This window comes from Columba livia, chromosome 2, assembly GCF_036013475.1.
Source record: "Columba livia isolate bColLiv1 breed racing homer chromosome 2, bColLiv1.pat.W.v2, whole genome shotgun sequence".
NCBI classification, from domain to species: Eukaryota; Metazoa; Chordata; class Aves; order Columbiformes; family Columbidae; genus Columba; species Columba livia.
Window position 1 is genome coordinate 15,234,118 of NC_088603.1, and position 23,765 is coordinate 15,257,882.

The 23,765-nt window shown below is 39.6% G+C and overlaps 1 protein-coding gene across 26 annotated transcripts in view; it reads left to right on the plus strand.

The window, feature by feature from the left end:
• PARD3 (par-3 family cell polarity regulator) overlaps positions 1–23,765 on the plus strand; it is a 454,313-nt gene that overhangs the window by 141,776 nt on the left and 288,772 nt on the right. For all 26 annotated transcript variants that reach the window (XM_065055093.1, XM_005504176.4, XM_065055083.1 and 23 more), the window contains one exon: positions 10,091–10,271. In XM_065055093.1, the coding sequence (XP_064911165.1) occupies positions 10,091–10,271 (181 nt within the window). The remainder of the gene's footprint in view (positions 1–10,090; positions 10,272–23,765) is intronic.

Genomic DNA, 23,765 nt, shown 5'->3' on the forward strand with positions numbered 1-23,765 from the left:
CTTTTATTGTGCACTCTGAAAACGTAAAATTGCTTCCAAAGTAATATTAACATTGCCCTCAGTGTGGTTCACATATATTCATTTATGCTGAGGGATCCAAAGGGGAGAGAACAAACTGGGCTTATTCATGAGCTCCTATGTGTCCCTGCTACTTTCCAAGCACAGCGTTCTCTCTTCTGACACCATGCTTTCTTTATGGACCTCTTTAAAGTCAGGAGATAGGTATCTATCTATATATCTATCTATATATCTATCTATATATCTATCTATATATCTATCTATATCTATATCTATATCTATACCTATACCTATACCTATACCTATACCTATATCTATATCTATATCTATATCTATATCTATATCTATATCTATTTTTTTTCCTATTTCTTTTCAAAATGAGCTAAGGAGATACCATGGTAAATCATATGTTGTGGTAATTTTGCAGAGTATGTCCTTAACATTGAACAAGAGGGTTGTTTTTACAAAAGGATTTTGTAAGAAATCTTTTCCATATAATTTGAGGATTTAAGGAAATAACAGGGTAGCATTATATTCTACGTGCTTTCAAAGGAAGAGTCGGCGAAGAAACAACCCATTACAAAAATCCCATGATAACCTATGATTGAAAGTCTTTGTAATTTAGGACAGAGATATTTCCCCCAGCTGTTCTTATAGCCCAAACTAGCATGGAATTAAGCATTTTGGTACCCGATGATGGCAGGGGCTATAGCAACCGAGGAAGGCAAACTTTTCTCTAAATGTAATTTCTTAATTTTTTCTGAGAAGCATCAAAATTTTAAAAAGAGATTGTTTAAAAGAAATGAGGACGTTCTCTATTCTTGCACCCTCATTTTAGCAGTAGTTTTGTGTTTAGTTCCAGGCTCTTGGATCTCTTACCCCATAGTCTGAATCAAATCACTGTTGCAGTGAGATGCATCTGCAGCATTTCTGCTTGTTGGGTTTTGCGGGGCTGCCGCCGTCCTCCCAGAGAGCAGAGCCCAGCGGTGGTGCTGCCCCGGCTTTCACCTTTTCAAAGTTAGCTGGTGATAAAGTCCAACATCCAGCTCTGGGTTGGACTTGCTCTGTCCATGCGGTAGGTTTGGCCAGGTGAGCAGGTCAGAAGGACTTTGTGGGATAATCACTTTGTACGTGCTCAGTACGTGGTTCTGTCTGTCAGGCCACACACGCGTGCTGGCAGCTGGAGCCTTGCTTATTCAGGATGTTACGCAGAAGCTGTATGTCTGGTATATTCAAGGTCTAGGGTCATGAAAAAGCAAATCCAGCCAACCTGTCAGGCAGCTCAGTGGCAGCTACCTCTAATAGAACTTATAATACTTTTAACACTGCTCAGTTATTGTCTTCTTACTTTGTCTAAACTTCAGCCTGACTTAACCCATTGAGGGCGAGTAAAAAGCAATTCAGACAGACTATACACAGATTACTTTCCTGGGTGCCATAGTCATGCTTGCTTTTAGTTTGTTGCTCAGTAATAGAGGGGAGACGGGAGGAAAAGTATTTTAAATATATATAATATTAAACAAATATTTTTACACATTTTAAAATTTCAAATATATTTTAAATACTTTTAATAGTCTAGGAATTTAGAGTATGGTACCTAAAACTGCATTTAATTCCTACCGGAGAAGATTAGATTGCAATTTAATATTGGTTCTAGAATTTCTCAGATCAAAGTGCTGTAGGAAATGAATAATCAAAAGCAATGTTTTAATAAAAGCTTATATATTTACTCCAAAATAATTTCTTAGATTTAAAGAATCATGAAAACACAAGATTTTAAAACTATCTGTAACATTAAAGTGTCCTTTGAATCAATAGATGAGTTCTGATCTTGCAAATATGATTTAACTCGGTATGTGATGTTGAGCTTCGAAAGTGAAGAATATTTATTTAGTCAGCAAATTTGAGAACAACTTTCAATTCGACCTATGATGTATTTTCCAGCAGTGGTTATTTTATACCATTTGGTTTTGAGGGGGCAGATTATATTCAGCAAAGGCAGATGTGGAGTCTTACATCTGGGCTGAAATAACCCCACGGAGCAGCATGGGCTGGGGACACGCTGCCTGGGCAGGAGCGGGCTTGGTGTGCAACCTGGTGAATGTGTCAGCAGTGTGCCCTTCTGACAAAGAAGGACAACTCCATCCTGGGCTGTATTCCAAGCCTGTAGCCAGCAGGTTGACAGAAGTGACTCTTTCCCTCTACTTCTGGAGTATTTTGGCTTCCTCATTACAAAGAAGACATTACCATGGTGGCCCCACCAGAGGCCACCAGGATGAGTTAGGGGGCTGGAGACCATCCCAGGGGAAGGGAGGCCTTCAGGGGTGCTGTATGGCCCTGTGGTTACCCAAAACACAGCATTCTCACTGTAGTTGGTCTCTATCAGCATCTCTATCTCTATCCAGATGTTTTTCTGTGGTGCGCAGAAGGAGTCTGAGAAGCAACAGACACAAATTGCAACAAGGGAAGTTTCAACTTGATACAGGGAAAAAAATTCTTCAAACCAAGAGTGGTCAAATGCGGGGAAAGATTGTCTGAGAGATTATGGAGTCTCCATCCCCAGGGTTATTAAAAACCTGACAAGATGTATCCCTGAGGGACCTCCTCTTACAGACCCTGGTTTGAACAGGGGATTGGAACAGATACCTCCAGAAGTCCATTCCAGTTCTGGTTATTCAGTGATTCTGTGTGAGCTTACAGTTCTGTAAAGTCCAAATAAGATGTAATACAAAGTCTTAATTTGATAGTAGAATGTGACCCTTAAAAAGTCCTTTCCATTTTTTCCAAAAGCAATAATGTAGTAAAGTTATTAGGAGAATGTTGGTTGCTTGGCTTCCTTCTAGCTACACTACTTAGAAAAATTGCTATGAAAAACTAGTTCTGGCTTCATGACTGGAGTTGATTAATTAAGACAGGTAAAGATTTTATTGAAATTATAAATGTTTGTTGTTTGTGTTACAGTTTGTCTGAAATGGAAACTCTGCTTGCCCTTTTTCTCTCTTTAAGATGTTGGGTGGTTTGTAAGTCTCTTGAGGGAACACTCAGGTTGCACATATAGCACAGAATGCCTCTTAGATGCTGCTACTTTTACTAATTGACCTTTTTATGTCTATGGGGAGTAGTGCATTATTAGTGATTTTTTTTTTCTTGTATTTCTTCTTACCAGTTCATTGAAACAGTAGTTATATTTAAATGGATTATTAATGAACCATGTAGAAAAGTGAAGCTCAAGGAATAACAAGTATTTGGGTCTGCCATGGGGCTATAAAGTCAGTTCAGTAATCAGAAAGACTACAAATTGATTTCGTATTTAGTTTCTTTCATATTTGAAGAGTTATTGACTAGTCCCTTCTTAACTATTTTCCTACTTGTTTTTTTTCCTCTTATACTAATCTGTTCATTCACAAGCAAATGAGTCTGCCATTAGCTGAAATCTGATTTACTGCTGGACCTTATTAAACAAGTAAGCTTTACTTCTGCATTGTAATATAGACTGAGTAATATGCAGACCGCTTTGGGTACACACGTTTTTGCCAACTCTTTAGAGTTACTATAGGAATCTGCTGATATTCTCTTGCAGTCTGCTTTGGTTGTGCTCATTGCACGCTTGCTTAAGACTGGCAAAGTTTTTTGCTGGGGAAAGGATGCCAGTGATGGTTGTGATTAAATTTTCAGCCAGCTTCCCCATGTCCTCTTTCCAGATACTGGCTGCACATGTCTGAAAGCGTATGGCAATGCTCTGCGAGTGGTTGAAATCTCTCTCACCCATCAGCAGATCAGGTGTCTGTCTGAAAGTGTGTGCAGACATAGACCTACACACTGGGACTGCAGAACAGGGCTGGGCTTAACCTTCTGGCATCAGCTTTTAAAGGAAATGCTTAGAGTAGCTATTACAGATACGGAGATATTGATGAGGCTAATTTATATATTAAAATCTCATTTGGGCCATCAAAATCTCTTGCTCCAGGGCCTGAAGTCTTCTGTGAAAGTTATGTAGTTCAGTTATTTGGCTTAAGATCGTCTCCATGTTAAGCATAAATCTAGAACCAGAACCCTTGCCAGTGTGGGTACCTGCTGGAGGTGGGTGTTGAGCTGCACCCTCACTTGAGCTGCCTCAGAAGGGCTGTGCTCTCTATTCTGCCGGAAACAGAAGAATGATCTCTTGTGTGAAAGGCAGTTTTGTACACGAATGGCCGTTCTGCCGGAGAAGATGAGCAGCATCTGGGACAGGGAAAACACATCTGGAAGCGGTTGTACGGGCCGGGAGGGGAAGCGCAGGGTTCAACCCCGGGAGTCCAGACACTTGTGGCTGCTCAACGGGTCAATTACTGAGCAATTGGTCACTCAACAGTGGAACAAATTGGGAATGTCCTTGTATGAAATGATCTGATAAGTGTCCTTGTGGTGAGAAGAAAACAGATACTTAAAATGGCTATTAAACATTAAAAAATAAGTGATTTCAGTTTCACTCTGTTTTGAAAAGAGGGGGCAAGAAATGCAGAGGTTGTGAAAACCAAGAAGATCACTTGCCGTCTTTCTGGTATGAGAACTGTAATCCTGATGTTGAAATAAGTCTGAAATCATTACTGGAGTCTACATATGAACCAGTATCAAATTAATCAATAAATATTGCAAAAGATTTAACAAATTTTGGACATATACTTAGGAAAATGCAAAATTCAAAAGGTATTTTGACAGTGTCACTTGTCAGAAGGAGGGAAAAACACAGCAAAAGTTTCAAGCTTTATGAATTTCTGTGAAGTGGAGGATTTCTGGCTTTGTGGTGATTGCACAATTTGATAGTGATGAATTTATATGGTGTTAGTAGTTAAGGAGAATGTAGACAACTGTTGGTGGTGTGAATATATAAGACTGCATATGTGTTTACTTATTTTTAATTACCTTAGAATAGACTGAAATTGTAATAATTAATGTTGGAATGCAGACTGCTGCTGTGTCAATATTAAAATAAATCAGTCTTATTGCTTTTTAGTTATTTAAGTAAATATAACCTGTTTTGTATGATATTTTGAGTCCCAGACAGAGCAACAGAGAAGCTCATCCTGGTACGTCTTTCAAAAAGAACTAAAGGCTGGAGTGTAATTAATTCTGTACACATGGCATTGTGGGAAGTCAGTCAGAGGTGCTGTGGAGGGCTGGATGCATTACAATCCCAAAGCCAGTGGCATCTCACTAAAACTTTATTTCACTATCTCAGGCTGTAGAATCATTTCTTTGTAAGCCGTTTGCTTGATGAAGCTAGTATATTTAGCAAAAAGAATTAAATTATGGTGTGGTTTTGTTGGTTTTGTTGTCTTTGGGAGATGATGGTAACAGTAAAAACCACCTCTTAAAATATACTAAGGATCACAAGTCTGCTTTTTACCACAGGGATAACTGTTCAGTTTATTGCAGTTCTTTGGACTTTTTAAAAAATTGCTGTTGGTCAGACACTGAATGTTGCCTTTTTTAAAAAAAAATCGTGTCTTTTGTTGATAATTCATATAAGTTTATTTATATTTAAAAAATATTCATATTGACCTTTCAAAGACTTTAATTCCATTGCTGAAGTGGAATGAACCTTTCCATGAGTTGTGATCTGAACAGAGCCTCTGTCCTTATATTTGAAACTTCATTTTTCTTGAAAAACGAGTATAGCCTAAACAACGGGGACCAAACTCTTACCTTGTTCAAACTGATGATCCTTCCTGTGCCAGCTCACATTGATGAATGTGGATTTCTATTGACACTTTCTTTCCATTGCTTTTGCCATATTGTAATTAGCAATGTAAACATGCCAGTCTAAATTAAGCCTATCATTTACTAAATTTGTTTTGGAAAGACAAAGTGCTTTGTTGATACTTGATTTTATTTCCCATTTCCAGATTTTCAGATCAGTGACTAAGAAATGCAAATAGTATATCCTGTTACCCTGGGTGATTAAAACTGTTGTAACCTATTTAACAATATTTTCACATCTTTGATGCATTTACATTCAATTCCCATGGAATAAGAGTTGGATATGACCTATTATAATAACTATTATTATTAATGTCATTGATATGCTATTTGATCTTCGGCTGTGAAGTTGTATTGTTTTTTTTTATGGTTTCAAACAAGCCAAGTGGCTACAATTTTAACTCAATTTTGGTGGAAGGTCTTCTAAAGAGCTAGTATTGATCTAATGTTGAACAACTTAGCTATTTTCTTATTTCTTCGTGCATTGTTATAGTTTGTTCAGCCCTTCTAGTGATCCCTTCTGTGTAAGAATGGCTGGTATGGTGAGTTCTGCTGGTCAGGGCAAGTGATGGGATCTAAAACTGATGGACAGAGAACAGGAGACAAAGCTCCTGTCAGGTATTGGGGGTAATGTCAGAGTGATTCTGGATATGAATTTATCGTTCCTCACATTGTAAAACTGATACTGTAAATGGTTATGGTAATTTCCATAATTTCTTTTTTTAATTTTTAAAAAAATAAGTCAACACGGAAGCAGTCTCCTTACAGTAAAGATGCTGTTGTTTCAAGAAAAGACAGTCATCTTTGTTTTCTACTTTTTTGTAAATTTGATATTTAAAGCTTAACAAAATACCATAGCTTTTCCATTGACTTTGAAGGCTGGTAAAAGCTGGTATAGTAACCTGTGTTCCGTGCTTTGCCAAATGAAAAACATCTCTTTGGCCTTTAAACATGACTGGTGTCTCTCTGCCAGCCCGTTGGTTTTCCTGGCTCAGGGCAGTGTTTATTGCTGAGCATTCCTGCTGCAGAGGGTTCTTCTTATAGGTCCAGTGACCGACTTGAGTGGCTTCCCTCGAAATAGCTGTGAGGTGTCTCTTCGGATGTTTCTTCTTTTGTTTCTTGCTTCTGCAAAGATAGTAGTTGAGGTGTGAATTCTGGGCCTCCAGAGCTGCAAAAATGTATAATTCCTTTCCTTAAAGAATTTCCCTCGATTAAAGTAAAATATGTTGGAGAAATCAGAAACTAATGCTTGAATCATACTACAGTGGAAGAAGTTTTGGCTGTCCTTGTTTGCACAGTGACCTACCAAGCTCTGGAAAACAAGGTCCAACACCGTCTGTTCACATTAAGTCTTCCGGACTCAAAGACTTTCCAGATCTTTATGATGGGTGGATGGACCTTTGTAACGCCATTTTACAACAAACTTCCTGACTGGTGTAGCAGAGCTGCTACAAACATGGATTGAATTATAACCTGCTACTATAGAATAAAATGTAACGCTGATTAGGTTTGGGGAAGGCTAACATGGCTTGTGTTCTTCATGTTATATCCAAAATTGTTACAACTTGATAGGCTTTTTAATGGCACTGAAACCTTTTGAAGGCTTGGTGCTGTCAGAATGTCAAATACCTGCAAAACTACACAAGATCAAAAGCTAAGCTTGAAATGAGAATCATTCATTTTTAGATGTTCTGAAGTCATAGGTTGTAGACTGTCTGGAATAGGCAAAAAGCTGGAGGCAACTTACAGTAGAACTTATATATAGAGAGACTTATTTGCACGTACCATTTTACGCAGATATAATAGATATAAAATATTTGCAGCAGCATGCACTAATATTTTTCAAGCATCCTCAAGAGAAGAAAATGTAATTTGGGGATTTATCTTGATACATGCCATGCAAAGCAGAAAAAGATTGGGTATTTCATTCCCAGAATTCTTAAATGCATCATTTGTGTTTTGTTCTAAGACCTTACACATCTTGACTTGCAGATTAATTTATTTTAAGTTGCTGGAGATTGGTAATTAACTTGTTATAAAACAGATAGTAAAAGCATTACGAGTAAAATGTGCTTCTTTTGAGAAATATGCTTCAATTTATGTAAGCATTAGTATTTCACAGTGTGTTAGAAAAATTGAATTTCCAGTAGTCTTCAACTACTGACATTTTAGGTGTGGTCATGTCTCATTTGGTGCTGTCTTGGGTGTAGATTTCTCAAGCCTAAAATAATGAGTTGCATGCTAAAAACATGTTGTAGCTTTCTGCAGCTGCAGCCTGGTTTTCCTTCTACTCTCTGCCTTTCAAATAGCGCTGGATGGAGCACGGACTTTCTATCCGTTACCAATTCATTCTTTGTGTTTTGTGCATGCCAGAGCCTGAATTTGCATTAGATATGGGATTATTGGCAGAAGTTTGCTACTCTCCACAATTTCAAAACTACTTGTTTAAAAAAGTTAATGCCTGAAAGTACTTTCAAAAGCTGAATTCACAAATGGTTTCCAGGTGGGCTTACAGTTCACGGAATCACAGAATGTCAGGGATTGGAAGGGACCTCGAAAGATCATCCAGTCCAATCCCCCTGCTGGAGCAGGAACACCCAGATGAGGTTACACAGGAATGTGTCCAGGCGGGTTTTGAATGTCTCCAGAGTAGGAGACTCCACAACCCCCCTGGGCAGCCTGTTCCAGTGCTCTGTCACCCTTACTGAGAAGAAGTTTCTTCTCAAATTTAAGTGGAACCTTTTGTGCTCCACTTTGTACCCATTACCCCTTGTCCTATCATTGTTTGTCACTGAGAAGAGCCTGGCTCCATCCTCATGACACTCACACTTTATATATCTGTAAACATTAATGAGGTCACCCCTCAGTCTCCTCCAAGCTGAAGAGCCCCAGCTCCCTCAGCCTTTCCTCGTAAGGGAAATGTTCCACTCCCTTAATCAATCATCTTCGTTGCCCTGTGCTGGACCCTCTCCAGCAGTTCCCTGTCCTTCCTGAACTGAGGGGCACAGAACTGGACACAGTATTCCAGATGGGGTCTCACCAGGGTAGAGTAGAGGGGGAGGAGAACCTCTCTCAAAGTTGTGGTTTTTAATTCTTTTACTGATGTTTGTGAGAGGCAGATTGGAGTAAAGGGACTAATATTAAAATACGTAGGATGAGACGATGTCAAATTCAATTAAAAAAAAAAAAAAAAAAGAAAAGAAAATTACCTCTCTGATTCCTTTAGGTTATACCAAGTTTAAAGTGTTGTTCTAACAAAATAAATGATTTGCAGAGATCAGCATAGGTTTAAGTTGATTTGCTCCATTTACCCTACCAATTTGAACAGAAGAATGTAATGCTTTCTTGGAAATGTCTTTCAAATATTACATTATAGATTAATTTACAGGCTGCATAATGCTGTTATCCATAAAACTTTTTTACCCACCTTGAAAATCAAGTTCTAAAATAAATGTATATAAGAACTGGCCTTTTCTCTTTCAATAGATCACGGAAGGTAAATTGGGATAAATTATTTGTTTCAAGTAAAAACATTCATTTACACTGTAAAGAATATCTCAAATTTACCAAAAACCACTGTGATGTTTTTCCTGTTGCCCTTGCAATGGTGAACACAGATTTAGTAAGTCTTTATTAAATTAGTGACTTGGCTAAGTTTCAAATTGGGCTTGAGTTTTTAGGCTTGTCTCAGAGAAGCTGATTGCAAACAAATATAGAAGTATCTCCATACATTTGATGAAAGAAATTTTGCAAGGGAAGCCCACAACTTAAATCATATTAATAGACAATAGATTAACAGGTGGCAGATTAGTAGCCGATAACTTGTAATGATTATAAGCCTTTAAGGTGGCTTTGTATTTTTTTCTGTAGCTTTCAATGTGCATTAATTTGTTGTTGTATGTTTTTATTCTATGAAAATGTGGTTTTGCTCATGATTTAACTTTGTAGTAATGATGCACGTGGAGGTATCAAACCATGGGTGACAAATTCCAAGGCACAGGTATCAATTGGAACTCAGTTTTCTGCATTGCTGGGGAAGAAGGGGTTTGCTGGGGAATGTGCGACCCTTCCTTTCCTGACTAGGTGCCCTTCACTCTGCGGCTTGTAGTGATGGATTCTGTGTCCCATCAGAGCTCTTGACCCTTTGTACTACCCAATTAGTGGCTGCCTTTCCTTGGGCTGATGATGTTGTGATCTAGGCATTGATCTGCGTCTCTGCTGATAGATGTTTCATGCTCTTTGGTGGGAAGAAACAATGAAACACTGATCTACAATGGCACTTGGATGTTGCTGAAAGTTTTTTTTTAACAGTAGATTAAATTGTCATTTGCAGCTCGTAGCTGTGTTTGATGAGCAAGATCCACACCATGGAGGTGACGGCACCAGCGCCAGCTCAACAGGCACGCAAAGCCCGGAGATTTTTGGCAGCGAGCTTGGCTCTAACACGGCGTCCGCCTTTCAGCCTTACCAAGCAACAAGTGAAATTGAGGTCACTCCTTCAGTGCTTCGTGCAAGTGAGTAAATGCTCTCGGTATCTCAACATGTTTCATCTTAATTTACGAGGATGCCAAGTGCTGTTACCCATTCATGCTGCTGGGAGTATGATTCATTATCAGTCCTTATTGAAAGCTGATCAAAATTGAGAAACTGCATAAATGCTTCTTGCATGCAAGTAAACAAATCTTTCTGTTATAATAAATTATTTATAAACTGCTTTTAGGAGCAATGAACTCCCTCTGTGCTGCCAGTTTAAAGTTGTCCTCACACTGAAAAATCACAGCAAAGTTTCCAAATGCAGTTGCTGCACAGTGCAATTTTCAGTTTGCCAGTTCTATTCCATTTAATGAAGAAACGGGTAGAAAGAAACTAAATATAGGAGCACTTTCTACTGAACCTGTCAATGTTGCTAGGTTATGCTTGTCACCTTTCCGTAAAAGCACCTGCTGATACGTGTATTTATTGTGTTGCAAAAACACACTTTGAAAACCAGAAACCATAGCCAGGAACATTGCTTTATGTTGTTTATTTCCACACAGGGAAGATTAGTTTTCAAACCTATGAAGTAGGAATTCACAGTTCTTGGTCAGGAAGGATCTTTGAATATTTCAGCTTATTAAGAAGAAAATGACCAAACAAAATTTACTGTGTAATTTTCGTTGTTGTGTAAAGCACCATTCAAACAAGGCCATGTTGGAGAAAGTGTTGTGTCCCTCTTACTGTACTGTCTATCAATTCGCTCATTGAGGTTTTGAAGCAATGTCTCCATTCCAGAGAATTCTTGGCAGAAATCATTATCAAGTCGGTCCTTTGATACTCAGAGATGCAGCATTTGAAACAACTATTTATCATTCCCAAGAGATTACTTTTCTGTAGGTGTTCATTTAATTGATAAAATCTGTGTTTAAGCCATCAGGTAAAACACAAATGGAAAAGTTACCACTCTGTAAGTTTGAGAGGTTTTGTACCTGAGTGTTTTCTGTAAAATTTACAGAACAATACTTAACAATTAGCTGACATAGACTCAAATGTGTATCATTTTGAGCTATAGCTATGCTTGTTTACAACACCGAATTACATTAGGGAAAAGATTAATCCCAGAATAAAGAAGTGTCCTGGAATTTCAGAACCCTTCAGTGTTGCTGTCACCAGGGTATGCCATTGCTAAATGCACATTTCGTTTCTATGCACAAGCCGAAAAACTGTCCTCCTGGGTTCTCAACTTAGGAGAGCTTAGAGCAGACAGATACGTTTTGTCCTTAGTGTGATTATCTGGTGTATTATACAGTACATTGTTGTTAGTGCATCAAAATCATATAGTGCAGATAAAATTCAGTGATATATTGGACAGCTCACTTATCTTTGGTGTCATTCTGGAAAATACCTGGAATACTTAGGTAGTTCACCAGTTGCTAAAATGACCAAAAAGTGCTTTGAGACCCTAGGATACAAAGGTCTATAGAAATGCAGAAGACTCTTAAAACCATTGGTAAGAATTATAGTTCTTTTGAACATTTTATAAAAGTATGCAAAAATAAAATGATTGAAACAATTTGTCGTAAATGTGTTATCACAAATCAGATATGTTCTCTTATCTAGCTAATTCCTTTTTTTTTTTTTTTTAATGTTGACAATTAGATATATTTTGGTTTTAAGTGTTCCATGCCACAGGCTTAGAATCCCAGTCCAGTATTATTATCCCGTATTAAACATACCTATTTCAAGAATTTCATTTAAATATACATTGAAAATGGAAATAATATCCCTATTGTATTTCCTTTATAACTTGTGAAGTGAAGCATAGCATACAAATGGTATTCTCAGTATTTCAAATAATTATCTTCTTACTGTGTAAGTTCTATTCAGCAAATAAAACCCATCCAGTTTTGTGGTAGATGCAGATCCTGATTATTACATGTTGACAAGGTCATATATCTATTAATTGGATTGGAGATGGGATACAAAATTGCTGTAATTATTGTAATTTTCTAGCTAATTGCAGGGTTGGTGGTGAATATTTTACTTCTAACAAATGAAAAACAGTATTCCGTCTGAAATTGGTTTGTAGCATTTTCGACATTTTGTTTTACACCTCCGGTGCTTTTTGCTCGCAAGCCGGGCTCTGTTTCTCCGCAGTTTGCTGGCAGAAGCGGCGCTTTGTGCCGTTCTGCTCCCGCTCACCTGCACCCGCGGGGTCCGGAGCGCTCTCCCTGCATTAGGCTGGGGCTTAAGGGCCTGCTGAGATTTTCATCTCTTTGTTCTGGTTGCCATGCTACCCCTTTTGTTTGTTTATAGATCACGCCATCGCTCCTCTCCCAGCAAGGGAGAGGTTAGCTAGATCAGGTCCAGCTGGAAAAGCAATATTCATCTGGATTCTCTCTTTTCCCATGCACAAACACAGCCTGTACTTTGCACACAAGGGGGTTGTGTCAAATTGAATCTTCCCATCTAAATGTGGAAACAAAAATGGGACTGGCCTATACCCCCTAAGTTGTTTTGCAGTGTGAAAACACAATTTATCGATACAAGCGGTTGATTTATTTATGTTTCTTATCTAGGTCTTTCTCTTTTACTACTTTTCTATTGCCCAAGTTAAACTTTCTCTTGTATTTCATCAGTCGAGCTGCATTTTTTTTCTAAGCATAGAGTACACAAGGCGGTTTTTGTGTGTGCCTGCGTGCTTTCTGAGAAGAGGTTGGAAGCTCACTGCAGAAGATTGTTAAAGCAGACTGATGTTTATTCCCTGCTGAAATATAAACTGGAGGCGCAGGTGAAAATTGCCAAACCTAATGAGCAATTTGGCAGATAAGACAGGATGTCAGGCAGTGACAGTTCAGCAGCGGGTGCACTGCCTGTGAACCAAGTTGTTTGTTTCACAGTACTGCATTTAAATATTGTAAATAAAATCCCTTTCCAGCTACATGAGATATTGTGAAAAGGGTCATCTCTTTGTCTAGTTTTCTTTTTAAGTTATTTAGCTGTGTTAAATAGCCAAGGGTGGTCTTAGTTCTTGGTCTTGGTATGATTATGTTACAGGTCTCTCTGAATGTTTCAGCAGTTACAGTTAAAAAACATTTTTAATATATAGCATTATTTGGAAAATATATTGAGAGGTTTAGAGGACTGATTTTTTTTTTTTTCCTTCTAGAACATACCAGAGTGAGGGGGCTGGGAGATCTTCCTTTCTTTAGCTGTTTAAAGGGTGGGTATTGAGAAGATGAAGCCGGACTCTTCTCACATGGGCACATTATTGCTGCAGGCAACAAACGCAAGGTATAACAAGGAGAATGCCAGTTAGATATTAGGAAACCATTTTTCACCTTGAGAGTGAAACAGGCTCTTCAGAGAAGTTGTGGCAACTCCATCCTCGGAGATGGACGGAACTTGTCTGAGCGTGGCCTTGGGCAACCTGATCCAGCTCGTCCTGTTCTGTATTCCAAGTGACCTCCAGAGGTCTTGTCCAATCTCCAGAGTTACTGTGTAATTCTGTGACTCCAAATAGTTAAAAAAACTGAAGGGTTTGCTTCTTGAAGCTACTATTTAAAAAATTAAATTGTGTTTGTAGTGAAATATTTAGCAGAGTTCTGCCATCGTGTTGTGCACGTACAGCTACCCAGTGTGGTTTGGTATTGTACTAGCTTGTGCCAGTGGGACACAGGTAAGCTGACTGTGCCTTTTAGAACGCTGCTGCTTTTGTTTTCGACATGTCTTTGATAGCTATGTGTCAGTTCTTAAAAATAAGGTATAAGGTAATTATTAGGTTCTCTGAAAGGCTGGAGGGTGAGCATCTCCCCAAAATGCTGGCCAGAGGAGTCTAAGAAATTACTAAGAGCTGGCTGAAAATGTTGCACTCCAGCAATGGATTTACTCAAGTGATCCTCATCATGTATTTTAGTAGGACTCTTGGCATCAGTTTCTTATTCTGGTCACAGAAGAAGAGTACGGGAAGGTCTAGATGAGAATATTGTGAAGCAAGGGCACAGCTGGCTGTGAGGATGTACTAAAAGGGCAGAGGAGCAAAGAACTTGCTGCAGCTTCACATCTTTGTTCACCTGGCAGCATGGCCATTGCTGTGAGGTTCCTTGTGTACATATGTGCTCCTGCCCTGCCATAAGCACAAGTTTATTCCTCAGGGGTTAGAGCACGCATGCAGAATTTGTTGAGATAGTAAAGTTCATGACCTTACTTGCCTTCGAATTTGTGGATCACTCTGTGCCCTCAGAGTACTTTTTAGTAATTCACTGGCAAATTAGTAGGACATGTCAAGCATAGACCCTGAGGGCTCTCTTAGGTTAAGGACTGTTCAGTATTTTAATAAAACTGAACTGCAACATAGAGTATTGCATAAAAAGCTAAGGTGGAATTTCAAGCACTTTGGATGTCAAGGTTTCAGTCCAGCATTCACTTTATAAGTGTATAAACTGTTTTGAAATCAGTGAGATGTGTGCAGTCACTTCATCTAGAAAGAAAAAAGTAATTTGCAAGGCAACACTAATGCACAGCTAACTACACAGTGCTGCCAGAAGGATCTGGGCATTATAGTGTATTATTATAGTGCATCTGGGCATTATGCTCTTCCATCACAGGATCAAAGGTAAATGCTGTTGTGGACTCACTGAAAGTCTTCCTGCTCACAACTACTTCAGTGAGAAAGTGAAGAAAAAGAAATTGTAAGCGAGGTGGAGAGAGCAGAAAGAGAGTAACAAGACAAGGATGATTTGGAGACTATGACCAAGCGTTGAAAGGACTGGTTTACTCACTAAAGCCAAGATAAAAACTGATAGGGTCCAAATCTTCAAATATATTAATTTCTTCTCATTCTCCATGTCTGCTAAAAGAAGGGCAGTTGGCATTTCCTGGGGAAAAGCTATTTTTGGTAATCTGTAGGCCTAAAAAGCATTTTTACACCTCATGTAACAAGCAAGTCTTAGTGGTAAGGGTTCAGAGCCGTGTTCTGTGTGTTGTGGAGCGGGGCCATGTGCTATAACCCAGGAAGGCAACAGCCGGCTGGTGGTGGCAGCTGTGTCCTGTTCCTGGCCTTTGGGGTGTTTGGTAACCGCAGGTGAGCCATTTCTTGTGTCCATTGTAAATATGTGCGTATCTTTTCTTATAACATGTCACAATTTGAATGTTCAGAAAATCCAGTACTAAGCAAACCAGTTCAAGGTGGGAGTGCATAAATAAGTGTGTGAATTTCAAGTACTTTAAAATTGCTGTTTTAAATATGGCACTTCACTGATTTGATACAAGTATTTATCTAGAGTCCCAAATGCATATTCTGAGAATTAATTTGTTACTATTTCCAAGTGCCTTTGTTTAAAGGTCTGGAGCACTGCATGCTAGCATGTTGGCAAACAACTGCAGAGGTGAGTTCATGTTTGTTCTGGTTTCAACAATGATGATGGTTTCAGCGTTCTTTCCCACACATGGCCATTAGAAACTTTTTTGTTCTTGTTTGTATCTCTTTGACTCTTTATTCAACTGTGAGTCAGCTTTATATATGGAAATAAAGTCATTTTCAAGTGTTGAAGAACTAAGGAAGTAAGAGATTAAAAGAGGGAGTAAGAGAAAGATGAATTCATCAAAAGCCAGATGTTTGGAGCTTTATCAGATGGAGTTATCTCCAGGGTTAAGTAACTGCTTACAAAATGTAGAGAAAGTCACCCACATTTATAATGAAAGATTATGGCTTTAGAGACAGTGTTTGCTAAAGTCAGTGGGAGGTTTTCCACTAGCTCCACGGAGCTTTGGGTCAGGTCAGCTTTCCATGGCGAGTCTGCTTGGTCAGGAACCTTCATCAGCGACCAGCTGGTGTTCAGGTGCCTGTCATTCCAGTGCAGTTCCAGGAATGAATTCCAAAAGATTTCCTGACCATCATTGCCACTTTTATTCCATTGCCAGATTTTCGAATGTTTCCTGTACCATGCTGGATAATACAAAAAGATCCTTGAACTTGAGGCTTGCACCAAGCTGTTGGCAGCTGAATAAGGAAGGTTTCTCATGCATCCGAGTTTGAGGAGAAGATTTAGCAAAGTCTGTTTCCTCACCTTCTGGTGCTCTTGCTGTTCAGGAATTCTTATCACATTCATCCCTGTAGCTCTATCAAGGATGTGATTGTTTTAAAGCCAGAGTTATTGAATCAAAAAATCGGTACCAGGTGCTGCTTTCTTCCAGGAGGCTAAATTTGTTCTTTCTGCAGCATAGTTCTGACTTGAGTGATCTCCAGTTGGTGTTTTCTCCAAGTGTAGTGCTCTGCTGTTAATTTGGGATTGTTGAGCACTTTAAAAACCATGTGTTTTTGATGAGGCCATGACACGTTTGTAAAAACAAATGGATTTTAAACTGCTTAAGTTTCTAAATTAACCTTTAATATCTTCAATCTTCTCAGTATACGATCAAGCAAAATACTGTAGCTTCTAGTAGGATTAAAAAAATCCTTGAAACCAATAAAGCAAAGAATTTTAGAACTTACTGGATTCTGTAGAGGAAACTTGAGTAATCAGGGGGCATTTGAATATATCATTCCATATGATGAGGGCTTCTATCTTTGAGTACTGATAATGGGGAGTATTGTATCTGATACCTGGTTGTATTTTGTACCATAGCTAGAGAATGTGATATGAGCGAGATAGAAAGGAAGGGTTATGAAGATGTGAAATATTGAATTTTAATAGTTTAAGAAGTGAGGTTTGGATATTAGCCTAAATTTGACATCTTAAATAGATTTAATGATCACTTGAACAAGAAGCTATTATGGTAATCACAGCTGTATTCTAAGAATGTTTTGATATGCATGTGTGCTGGTGGTGGTGATATTGCTGGGTTTTCTATTCCCTATATTTAAATGAAAAGTAACTTTTTCCTTAAGGAACCCTATTTTTATGTATACAAAAATGTTATGCCATTTTATCCAATCAAACATTACGGTGTAGTGGCAGAAGTCCATTGTATTGTGATATCATGGGTTTAATCCTGTTGTGATAAAGCGGTTTGTTTATTGAAAGAGTTTGTCATCACACATGTATCAACTCTTTCTATAGACAATTTCTTGATTACTCCTCTATTTCTTGTTATGACATTGTAAGCAAACAAGAAGGAGCACACTGAAGGCAAAGGAGCATGAATCTGCAATGAGTAGGGAATGCTTATCATGGTACAGACAACCACCCAGTGAAATTTTTAACTTTATGGAGGCATGTGTAAATATTACACTATTTTTTTTAACCAACAGTTTCTAAAAACCTCATGAAGTATTTACAGGCACTTATTCTGAAATGTGATAAAACAGTATGCTTCAAGGCATCCTTAGTATCCAGAACCACCAGTCTGCAAGAGTAACTGGCATCCCAGTCGTGCTTTGCTTTGAGGCAACAGCATCAGTCTCTGCGGGGTGGACTACTGACATAAATCACTCACAGACATTTTGCCAACCAGAGAGGATGCAGAGTTTGTCAAATGTACTTATTCACTTGGCCCTAAGCAGGATGATCTTATGGGAAGGGTGTTGGAGGGCTAGGGAAGAGTGTTGTGATGCCGGGGGTTCTGTGCCACCCTCTCTATGGGATTACACTCTGTTCAATGCAACACCTAGTGGATGTCCGTCCCCGCCCAGACCCTTAAACAAAGAAGGATGTAGATATTTTCGACCACAAGCTCCAGACTGTAAGATATTATACTTAAAGTATATCTTTAATTAGGCGAAACTTGTACTTCAGTGAGAGCATTGTTGCTTATTTTTGTTCTTAGTTCACAAGGGATCTTCTTGCTCCCTTCTTTACTGCATTTCCAGCACGTGCACTCACATACTCTTTTTTTCAGGCAGGGATATGTTTTGGAGATAGACCATCTCTTTTGGTGATTACTGGGAAAAAGTTGCTTTGAATTCTGTGTCTTTTGACATGTTCTTTTGAGGGGGATGAAAGAGGGACAGATGGCTGCTAGTTGAATAGGCTTGTTTTTTAGTTTGTTTTTTATTTACTCTCTCATGCATTGAAAAGGACTGAACAATGATATAGAAATAACGGAGTGGATGAAAAGTAACTTTCCATTAATCTATTGCCTTTTTTCATATTTTTAAAAAGACAAAAGTTGTTATTTCTCTGACCCATCTCTTGTTGTAAATGTTAAATGAATTGTGTAAGAAAGATGAGCTTCAGAAATGCTGTAGGTTCATGGTTCATGGTAGGGGCAGATTAAGCATTTAGGGTGAGAATCAAGCATATGTATTTAAGGAACTTTTATTTGGAGATTTCGGCGCCCAATAGCACTGGGTGCTGTGGGGATGACAAACCTGACTTGAGCCCATGAAGGCGATGCGAGCCAGGCTGCGGCACGAGCCCGCCGCCCGCTCAGCTCAGCACAGCTCTGTGTCCCCGAGCAGCACACGGGCAGGGCCTCCTCAGCTCCCTTCTGTGACACAGATGGAGGCCCCTCTATGACACGGCCACCACCGCGCTGGAGTGGCTTTCGCCACCTGGGCTGGTGGTAGAACTTGGCTGTTTGGTTTGGAGGTGGATGTGAACTCGGGCTGCGTTCCAGGTCTGTGTTTCTTGCCTCTGTTATGGGTTTAGGTGATTAATTCTGTGAACATTTTTGGATTTACAGAAACGGGAAGTGATTGTGTATGTGGGAAGGGAGTTGAGCACCATGTGGGTTTACAAGTTAAAGCAAAAATTGGTGCTTAGGTTAAGATAAAATATTTGTACTACTACTTGCATGCATACAGTAAAGGGCTGTACAAAGACAGCAATACAAATCTATTGTGTTAACTTCTAGAAATTGTGTATGTGAGTCAGGGAACAGGCTTCTCAAAGCAAACTTTGATCAGCCATTAAAACCTTATCCCGAGGGGTGGATTTGATTCGGCTCTCTGTACAGCACTGTACACAATGGGAAGTAAAACTGGGATTTTTTTGGCAATTGCTGAGCAACAGCTAAGTCAAAGCAGACACAATGGTTGGGGTTAATATCAACCAACTTCACGTTCTGCATCTGAGCTAAATACCCAGGGTAGCTTGGCTTCTCATTATGGGAGAGGAATGGACACCATTAGGGTGAGTTTGTCTGACCTGTTTCACAGCTATTTTCAGGATGCAATGGAGTATGACCTAGACTACCTGCACTGGCTCATCTCCATTGATGGCAGTGAAGCAGGGTTGGTCAGTTCTGAAACAGACGTCTGTGGTTCCCATTCTGTATGGGATTTACTTCATACCATAAAAGTAAATTTTTATATGAAAGATTTTCTTTATGAAGTAGGATATTGCCTTAAAAATAGTCACTTGTGTATTTGGAAGAGAAAAGCTAAAAGTGGCATTTTACAAAGCCAACTATCTATTAGTTTGACTTACAAAGCAATTTTACGTGGCTTCAAAAAGTTCCTCCACAGCCATAACTATGAATGGGAAGCATGTTTCGGTTGTGTACAGTATGTCTTGAATGCAGATAGCCCCATGCCCCATGTTAGCTTTTCTTCTTTTTTAGAAAGTTCCATGTACTTTTATGGTTAAACCAGCAGTGTCACCTGCCTTGGGTCTGACTCTGGTATCTCGTCACATAGTGCAGTGATGCTCCCAGCTGGGCAACCTCTGCAAAGAGGCAGCTGTACTTTTTCTTGCCATGCATTCTCAGACCTCAAAGCATAACAGGTCATGCCACGTGGCACTGAAATGCCAGCCTAAATTTGGGGGAACAAGCACAACGTGGATTTACTGAGCGCTGAAGGACCTGAGTTGTCTTCACTGCTCTGTGCAGCTGACTGTGTCTGTACCCCCGTCCCTCCCACACCGCGCGGTGTCTGGGGGTTCGGAACATCCTGCCCTTGCACCCATGCAGGGAGTCCTGGCTCCCCACGGGCTCGGGAGAGGAAAGCTCTCTGTGTCTGTGCTCAGCCTCTGGATGGGCGGCTGGGGAAAGGAGCTTTACTTCAAATACAGGCTATTAAAGGAAATGCCTTTGCGGGTTTGCAGACAGAATAACAGTGAGCAACAACTGCTGAGACTGAAATAGCATTTGAACAGTTCATTTTTAGTAGATTATAAAAGAATAAAATTATTTTCACCAGTTTCTGACAAGAGAATGGACACACGTGCCTTGTTAACCAGTCTTATAAAATGTACAAATTGATCTCTCAGTGATTTTTGGTAAATCCTCTGCCGATTGGTCTGCTTTTGGGCCTTCTGGAAGCAAAACCTCAGAAATGTTTTCCACATATGAAAGCTTTATCCACCAAATATAAAAATGATGTTCATAGAACGGTTTGGGTTGGAAGGGACCTTCAAAGCTCATCTAGTCCAACCCCCCTGCAATAAGCAGGGACGTCTTCAACTAGATCAGGTTGCTCAGAGCCCCGTCCAGCCTGGCCTGGAATGTTTCCAGGGATGGGGCATCTCCCACCTCTCTGGGCAACCTGGGCCAGTGTTTCACCACCCTCATTGTAAAAAATTTCTTCCTCATGTTAACTTCTTCTGTTCCAACCCTTTTTAAGCTCTGAGGTTTAAGACCTTCGTTAGATGACAGAGGGATTTTAGGTCAAGCACTGCCTGACTTTCACAATGATTTCCATCTAAAGGGTCTTGCATAGTGAAGTCTCTTCATGTTTTATTTAAAGTTTTAGTTGGGCTCTTGACTCTGAAAAATAAATAAAAATGAAGGGCTTACTAGGACTGCTGCAGTGAAAAAATTATAGAGCTGCTTTTTCAAATGAACTGCATGACATTTATCATGAAAAATATCCATTAAGTGAGTGAATAAAGTTATTGCTCTAGTTTGACATACCAGGCAATATTTCTGTGAATATCGTACATGTAGGTGATTTACCTCTACCTCTGTTTTGAATTCACCTTTAAAGTAATAAAACATAAGTGGGCAAAGTCTTCTCATAATCCTGCTTTCCCACAGCTCTTTGCTGTGTTTCTTAAAATGTAACGCTACAAAGAAGTATTTTCACTTTGCCCACCCAAAATCCGTTGCTGGTAGTGAGACAGTATTTCTAGTTTGCACTTGGCAGTGACCAGGGGTGTGGGACATGTAGTCGAAGGCTCGGGGAGAGGGTCTGTGCTGGAGCACCGGCTCTGTGGTGAGCAGGGCTGTCCCCAGGAGCCGGAGGAAGAGGGGGGAAAGGAGGAAGATAAGCCACCTGCAAGCAGTGAAGGAGGAGAAAATGGAACCTAGCCCCCAGAACAGTGAAGAGTGAAAAAGCTTCATTGAAACTGCAGCCACGAATGTTAGTTTATTACAGCTTGGTCTGCATACTTCTTGTGTTAGCTGAAGAGTTTATCCTGTTGGCAGTTTGTCTGTGCAGTTGTGTGTTGTGGTGGCAGCAAATCCAGAAAGCCCACAGAAGATGAGAGTACCCAAAAAGTGTGTGACGGAGCCGTGTCCCCGTGCGGCTGGGAGGGAGCAGTTGCCGCAGGGCAGCGGGCGCTTGGCTGTGCTTGGACCTCCCAGTCTTCTCATCATGGCCACCCGGGTATGCACCCTGCAGGATGAGCTCACGGAGTGTGGTGCATGCCTGTGTCCAACCTAGTTGTGCTTTTATATTAGATTTTCCTTGAAGTTCTTAATGGCTGTGAGTTTGGGTAGTATTGTAATACTGATATTTATGTGCTGTTTACCTGGTGTGACTGCTGGTCTACAAGCCATCTTCTAGGAGTCTTAATTCATCCTGCATTTTACTAGAATGATTTTGTGGATGTGAATTCTTTGCATGGGATTCCAGTTACAGGCTGAATTGAATATTAAATTGCTCCTCAAACCTTCAAGGCAATGCATCAACTTCACTCATACTCAGCAATTTGTGCTGTGCTGTATGTGCCATGTACCAGCCTTAGTTCCTGAATTCTCCCAGGGCCAGGATTCTGCTCCATTCAATTCTGTTTTTCTTTTTAAAAGCTGGAATGTTTTAATAAGGGTGAAAGATATTTTAAATGAAATATTTTAATTTGTTCTCATGTTATGTACATGTATTTCCCTGCTCTCATCTAGCTTTCATCAGATGGTTGAAATATTTTCTGAGTACGTGTGCTTTCAAGGTTTTTCTGCAAATCTAATCATGTTTAACAGGCACTGAGTTCTTGTGAATCGATGTTGTGTTTTTCTCTATTTATGCCTCACAGATCTGGCTCAGATCTTGTCTTGAGTTCTAGGACAAGAGATTTTCAGTGTTTTTGGTATGAAAGCAGATAAGATTGGTACATAGTTAGAATTCCCTTGGAAAGGAACAGAGTTTCAGGCCTTGCAGGCATTGCATTGACTGCAAGTTTTGTAGAGTTTAGTAAGTTTAGTAGGTAATTAAATCCAATAATACAGCATATCTTGTTTCAGAAGTGATGGCTTTTGTAAGGAAAGCTGTACTTTTCCTCCTCTTTTTTAAAAGAAAAAACCTAGAGCAAGTGGTGTATGTAACATATTAGGAAATATGGTGTTTGCTTGATCTTACATTGGGAAAAGTTGATTTTAATGTCATAGTTTTAGCAAGATGGATGGTAATTTTCGCTCATAGATACATGTGCATAATTCAGAGTTTGATTTTCACCTTGACCATCCAACAGCCATACCTGTTTTCTTAATTTTTTTGACTTGCACTGCAATATAAATGGTTTGCTCTATGTTTCCTTACTTGATTTTATTCCTCACTATTTTTTCTGTCATTTGCATTAAGACACCTGAAAGGTCATTTTCAGCACTGAAAAGTGAGGAGATGTCAAAGGTAGGGCTGCTGATTAAGGCTGTTGGTGTGCTCTGTGCTTTCTGTCTGTAGTTGTCAAGCTGCAGCGCATGAGGCTCTCAGCATGTGTGATGGGGGTGAGGCTTCAGTGTGAGAGAAGGTTCGCTGGTGACTCTGCTCCTTCCTTCGGTTTCCATTTGGTGACTTCCAGATTGAGAACCTGGCACAGCTGGGTTAACCTGATGCCTTGTGGCAATTTTAGAAAAGGGAAAACCACTTCGTATCAGCCCATGATCAGAAACAGAGGGATAAAGGAAAAGAGAAGGCATGGAGAATTAAAGAACAAAGAAGCATAGCTCAGAAAAGAGGGAAAAAAAAAGAAGAGGAACTAGTGACAGGGAATACTGGCCTTCCTGGGTATAAATAAAAATACTTAACTGTTTCCTTGATGTTACTTTGGCATATAAACAATTACCCTAGAAGCCACGTAAGTGATGTATGATTATGAGAGAGAAATGAGTGGGTTTCTACTGCTCACTCCCTCCCTTTCTTTCTGTTTGCAAAACTCTCTGTAGAATCTGAGACCTGTTCCATGCCAGAAAATGCAGGAAAAAGCTAAAGATGTGAAAAGGGAGGATAATCCCACATGATTGCACTTTTGTTATTTCTCAAGTGTTAATCACAAAATGAAAAATGGTATTGTGTGTAATCTTAGATTTGTATAAGTGCATGATGACATTTTGAATTACCTTTCCTGAAACACAAACTGTGTTTGTCTCAGACGTAGAAGACATTCACTGAATTGCACGGCTTTAAAAATGACAGTCCTGGGGCTTTGATGGAT